This window comes from Temnothorax nylanderi, unplaced genomic scaffold, assembly GCF_030848795.1.
Source record: "Temnothorax nylanderi isolate EJ_2023f unplaced genomic scaffold, tnyl_v1.0 TNYL_tig0812_pilon, whole genome shotgun sequence".
Lineage (NCBI taxonomy): Eukaryota > Metazoa > Arthropoda > Insecta > Hymenoptera > Formicidae > Temnothorax > Temnothorax nylanderi.
In genome coordinates this window covers 28,479-35,014 of record NW_027249874.1, presented here as the reverse complement: position 1 = coordinate 35,014, position 6,536 = coordinate 28,479, and the positions used below count along the sequence as shown (strand labels likewise).

The 6,536-nt window shown below is 36.1% G+C and overlaps 1 protein-coding gene across 1 annotated transcript; it reads left to right on the top strand.

The window, feature by feature from the left end:
* Positions 1–3,948: 3,948 nt before the first annotated feature.
* On the top strand, positions 3,949–6,144 carry LOC139785480 (trafficking protein particle complex subunit 10-like). The gene is made up of 5 exons (XM_071724633.1): positions 3,949–4,040; positions 4,150–4,766; positions 4,831–5,294; positions 5,495–5,813; positions 5,992–6,144. Exons 1-5 carry the CDS (start codon positions 3,949–3,951, stop codon positions 6,120–6,122), a joined length of 1,623 nt encoding a protein of 540 aa, XP_071580734.1. The 3' UTR covers positions 6,123–6,144.
* The last annotated feature ends 392 nt before the right edge of the window (positions 6,145–6,536 follow it).

Below are 6,536 nucleotides of genomic sequence, written 5' to 3'. Positions count from 1 at the left end.
AAATATAATCTTGAACAATATTATATGGCCATATATGAGAGTATATAATTATATATGGTCAAGTATGAGGATATAAGAAATGGAATAATTTTCTGAAATTTATTTAAATATATATATATATGTCCTTATATATAATCTTATATAATCATATATGATATGATCATATAAGCTCTTATCAGGCCAAAATTCATATATGAGCATATAAGATCGCTTCTTATATGAACAAATAAGACATTATAAGAGATATTTTTTATATGTCTTTATGTAATCTTATAAGTATATAATCATATATCATACTTCATACTATCATACTATTATATAAAACCCGACTGTTTGTCTGTCCGTCCGTTTGTCCGCGAACTACTTATTCGTTAGTGGACCGAATTTTTACCTAAAGTATATGAAGTAGGGGTAGAATTTTCCGGGGAGTGCCATGACGTGTATAGTTTTTTGTTACCGATTTTCTGGAAACCGGTTTTTCTAATTTTTCTAATTTTTCCGGAAATAATTGACCGAATCTCAAAGAATTACATATGAAACAGGGGTAGAATTTTCCGGGGAGTGCTATAAAGTGTATAATTTTTCGTTACCGATTTTCTGGAAACCAGTATCAGAAATTTTTACAATTTTTTGGGAAATAATTGACCGAATCTCAAAGAATTGCATATGAAACAGGGGTAGAATTTTTAGAAGAGTGCTATAAAGTGTATAATTTTTTGTTACCGATCTTTTTGGAAGCCGGTACCGAAATTTTTCCAATTTTTCGGGAATTAATTGACCGAATCTTAAAGAATTATATACAAAGTAGGGGTAAAAAAATCCGTCTTTCGGAAAGAGACGTTAAGCCGTTGGTCCAAAGGGTTAAAGTGAGAGGAGAAAGGGTAGTACACTGAGAAAAAAAAATCGTTGATTCAAAGAAATATTATTTGATTCAACTAAATGCAGCGGTCACGGGCTGTCAAGCTAACATTTGTTATTTCAAAAAATATTATTTAAAATAAAATAAAATATTTCTTGATATTACTCACGTATATTTGATTTAAATATATTAATATTTACATTAAACAAATCACTACAACTAAACGAGTTTAGTCAAATTAACAACATTTTTTTCTCAGTGTAGTGTAAAGGTTTGGGTAACGTTCCTTATAAAAACGACTTGCAAATAAGCAATAAAGATAGTTTATATAAGTAGGGGTAAAATTTTCCGGGGATTGTCATAATGTGTATAATTTTTCGTTTTTACTGATCTTTTTGGAAACCCGCGGTTACGAAATTTTTCAAATTTCTCGGGAAATAATTGACCGAATCTCAAAGAATTGTAGGGTAGACCGGGGCACGTTGTCACATCGGCTTTATTTAAAAAACTAATAACCAGAGGGCAGCACCCGTCATTCCCAAAACGTGTTAGTGTATGCCCATCTTTGGAGTGTTTACAGTGTTGAGATTGCTCCAGCCGTGTTGACGTAAAATCAACTTGAAAGTTTTTTGCGACCGTAAGTAAAATTTTATTGTCTAATATTCAACGTACTGGACATGAAGCTTATGTTTTTTCAGAATAGACCTTTATATTATCTTAAAGTATGTACTTTTACCTACCGCGTGCAATACCTAACCTTATGAATATCTCAAACGTGTCGGCCATGAGGCTGTTTGGAGTAAAAAAATGCCCTCGGGGCACGTTGTCACGAATTTTAATGTCATAGGTGCAATTGGGATATGGTGCGTTCCTACAAACGGAAAACTGCGAGAGCCGCAGTAGTCGATCTAGAAGTAATTCGTCTTGCTGTTAACGATCAATAAGTTGCGCATTCGAGTGGAATTCTTGTATTTAGATTAAGACGACAACTTCGTGCTTTTTGTACTTTTTTGAAATAAAATAAATGTTTCTGTGAAGGATTTTACTTTTTTACATTGCAGCGCACTATAATATATCAAGAGACACGGTAGTGTCTCGCGCCAAGTACACGCGGAGCGAGACCGACCGTGACTCTTTTACGCGACGCGACGAGTTGCGAGTACTCGAGATGTTGAGATCTCATATAACGAGTGAACGGATCAAGTTTTAAGTAGGCTTGATCGATAGCTTGGGTCGATTTGGGGGGGTTTCTCTTATAATATTCCGCTACGTGCCCTACGAGCGGAAATATTGCGACGCAAAGTCCAAATGTGAAAATTTATTTTTAAGATACTACTTCTACTTCTACGTCGACCGTCTCTCATGCCATGCCATCATTTCATTGGCTGGAGTCGCGTCCTTTTCACTTTTTCGACACCAGGGCGGTGCTAGTATCGCCAGTTTCGATATGCACATATGTATACGTGTGTGTATGTGTACTGCGCGAGTGCAGATAGTGCGTTTAGCGCGCTGTCACACATCAGTTAACCTATCTCGAGAGATACGGTAATACGCGCGGAGCGAGAGGTAGCCTGTTCACACGAGGCGTTTCTGCCGCGCGATTGCGGCCGTGCGTTAGCGTTTGCACGAGCCGCACGCTGTCGCGAGGTAAGGTGCGACAACGCGCGTACGTGAAACGGTAGTAACACCGTAATCGTGCCGGCGATATACTGAATTTAAATTGCTTCGTGCTTATCTGGAGATTTCGTATCCCTACATCGTGTTACCACCGCTGCCGGAAAAGGTTCTCTACGCTTGGCAGAAAGTGACGACTGACAAGTTCGATCCCGACTTCGTTGATCGCAGAAGAGCTGGACTCGAGGTACGTTTCCGATTTGCAATTATAACAGTATCGTGCGATGAATGTTGTACTAACCTCAAAGTCGGAGCATCCTTGCTCACCGCTACGGGATCGACGTAAAGTTTTTTTTAATCTTCCGAATTAGCGTCGCAACAATATTAGTCTTCCATTATCTATTGCCTCACAACTTTTCGATTTTAATATTCTGTAGCTGTATAGTTATTTGTACACAATCGTGATATTAATATACATCAGATTGTTCATGTTTTTGTGCTGTTACAGTTCTATGATTTAGAGGAACTGTTTCGTAACGGTGGCCCCGTGCCAGATACAAATTACATATTCCTGGGAGATTTTGTCGACCGGGGCTACTATAGCTTAGAAACGTTTACTCGTCTGCTCACACTTAAAGCTAAATGGTCCGACAGGATAACGTTACTACGCGGTAATCACGAAACTAGACAAATCACGCACGTTTATTTGGATTTTACGGTAAGTGCGCAACGATACTTTCTTTTCTGGGCTTTTTTTACATTTGTGTATAATAAAGCTTTGATTTCATTGGTCTCTTCATTTTCTGTTCTAGATGAATGCCAAAACAAGTACGGCAATGCTAATGCGTGGAAGTACTGTTGTAGGGTATAACTCCACTTTTGATTACGCTCGAATAAAATTCTGTTTTAGTTAATTGATGAACAGGTTCTTTGTGTACACGGTGGATTGTCTCCAGCTATTAGAACACTAGATCAAATTAGAACGATTGAAAGAAATCAAGAGATTCCACACAAAGGTATTAATTGTATAAAGTGATATGTTATTGCAAAAGTTACATAATAATTAAAAGTTACATGACTGGATATTTACTGTTATTGTACAATAATAATAAAATATCGTTGCTTAATTGCCATATTACAGGTGCTTTCTGTGATTTGGTCTGGTCCGATCCAGAAGATGTAGAAACATGGACAGTAAGTCCGCGTGGTGCAGGCTGGCTGTTTGGCAGTAAAGTGACTTACATGTTCATGGAAGTGAATGATCTTAAACTCATCTGTAGGGCGCACCAATTAGTTCAGGAAGGTATGTCTTTGCTCAAATATTTCTGTCGCAGATTTTTTTAAATATCTCGGAAGTATGTATTGATGACGCATATTTTTATCATGCAGGTTATAGGTACATGTTTAATGACAAACTCGTCACAGTGTGGTCGGTCCCAAATTATTGTTATCGATGTGGTAACATAGCTAGTATCATGCAGTTCACGACAGTGGATCAGAGATCACCAGTGCTGTTCCAGGCAGTGCCTGATTCCGAGAGAGTAATCCCACCTCTAATGCCCACTCCGTACTTTTTGTGATCTATCTTAGTGGCTCATCTGTACGGATGCGGAAGAGAAATGTCTGTGTCTAGACTCTACGGAATCACATGATTTGATTGGCCGGATTATATATTGACGGCAGGGAGCTGATACTGATTTGGATTACAAGGAAGATAGGAGTCTTGGTGCTGCTAGTGTTATTAATAAAAATATGAAACCGCTCGTGAGACGTTCAGACAGTGCAAAGCATAGAAAACCTTCAATCAATACAAAGGGTGATTTTAGCAAAGCGCTCTCCTGTGATGAATTCGTTATAAAACCCGGTATAAATACATTTGTCTTAACAAGGCGAGTAAATCAACCGGGTTTATACAAAGTTAGCCAATTATCACTGGTGATAGAAGAAAAATTAGAGTTTTTATCGCCCGTACTGAATCCACGATTATGTTACGAAGTAGCAAAGACGCAGCCAACGATATCCGTAAATTGTGGCAGAGATTTACTGGCAGGTCTTATTCAAGATATTGAATTAGTTATTTCGAGCGGAAGTACAAAGATAACCGAAGAAATGAAATTAAAATTACGCACATCACGCGGATTGACAGTGCAATCACAAAGTGTTGAAAAAGTAATGGTGAAGGAGTTAGAGACACCATTGCCAACGTGCGAACCATTTCAAACTATAAGAGTGCAGTTAAAGATCTTAGCTGAATTACCACCAAAGAAGGATGCTTCATCTATGGAACATAAAGTATTTAACACTTGTAATTTTATTCTATTTCTCGCACAATGAATATTATAACTTAACTTTTTTTTTTAGTATACAATGTCCATGGGGTTTGGAAGAAAGCATATCGTTGCATTTTGGTCCACCATTGATGTCAAGTATGAAACTTCATACAGCAAAACAAAGAAAATTCATTCAAATTGTCGTGACTGGCTTGACAAGTCAACTTCTACAATTAACTGAACCTGAATTAATGACAATTTCGTCAATAGACGTTAACTTTAAAAGTTTAAATTCTGTCGCGGGTCAAAAATTAGTGATAGGCAATGGAATGAACGTTTCTTTTATGTGGGAATTTGAGATCTCATCAAAAGATGAGAAATCCACGATACCAATAAAGACTGACTTTCGTGTAAAATATATATCAGTCAATGATACTGAAGAATTAAATAATACACATGTTGACGATGATCCACTACATATACATAATCTTGAGAGAATTGAGAAAGCATGTAGTGTTTACAGATGCAACTTTGATATTACAGATTATGTGGTAAGAACAACTATTCATTATTAATTGATATATATATATATATATATATATATATATATATATGTATAAAATTATATGTTATATATCTATCTAAATATTTTATTTACTTTAAATGAGAAGTTGTGGATTAATGATGATGTAATAATGTAGGATCACTATGTACACTTGTAAAAATTGCATTACATTACGATGCTTTCCAGACTTTATTCACAGTATCCTCGAAAGTTGAAGCAAGTGGTGGTGGAGGAGAGTTTTGTCGTGCTGGTAGTATGTGCCACTTGTGTCTTACAGTGATGCGCATGCCTAGTCTTAGTCCAAATCCTCCTCCACAGTTAATGTATGAGGTTCTGGCGGACCAAACTATGTGGGCGGTGTGTGGTCGGACAGCAGGCATTGTATCGTTAGAAATAGTAGAGAAACAAAGCGTCACATTAGATGTGATGCCTCTGACAAGTGGTTATTTGCCTCTCCCTGTTGTTAGATTATCTCGATACATACCCGCAACAGAATCGAAAAATGGTAAGTTTAAGTATTTTACATTATATGTCTACATATGTGTACGTTTTATTTGATTTATGAACAAATTCATGAAATTTTTATTGTAGATATTTGCTATAATTTTTGAAAGAAAAAGATATTACGTTTGCCTCTGAGTTGTATAAATTTCTGTAACTGTTTTATTTGTTTCCATTTTAAGATATCGTCCGTAATAAAAATGATTTAGGATCTGGTCCTCGATTAGAGCCATTTAGTCCGGGACAAGTGTATAATGCCAGTAAAGCACAACAGGTGCATGTTCTGCCAGCAGCTCCATCAGAATCGAATTAAAGATGTATAAATTGTTGTTGAAGACATGTACATGTTCTTTGATTTCGTGTAACAGGTCATAAACATCTTTAATTAGGAAGAACTTTAGGAAATAATCGCAAGTTGTTTTTTTGTATCAAAACGAACAATTATGTAAATATCGCATTTTAAATTCATATAATAGATAAGGATTATGTTATATCATATAAATTAATATTTTGAAATAAGCAAATCGGCATTGGATATAATAGTTTAATATTTACTTTTATTTCTATCTGACAAAATATAAATGTTCGATGATACATAAATTACATTGTTTACGTGATATAAGAGTACATAATATAATGGAAGTATATACAGGGTGTCACTGAATGTTTGGTACTTTTCTCATATTTAGATAGAGCGAGCCAAACTGAGTCGAAAAGTCATGTACCA

Excerpts from the sequence above, each read along its gene's own strand:
- LOC139785480 (XM_071724633.1), top strand. The coding sequence starts at position 3,949 with ATGCAGTTCACGACAGTGGATCAGAGATCACCAGTGCTGTTCCAGGCA. Across the intron at positions 4,041-4,149 it reads CCACCTCTAATGCCCACTCC|ACGGCAGGGAGCTGATACTG; the intron begins GTACTTTTTGTG and ends GATTATATATTG. Across the intron at positions 4,767-4,830 it reads TTCATCTATGGAACATAAAG|TTAGTATACAATGTCCATGG; the intron begins TATTTAACACTT and ends TAACTTTTTTTT.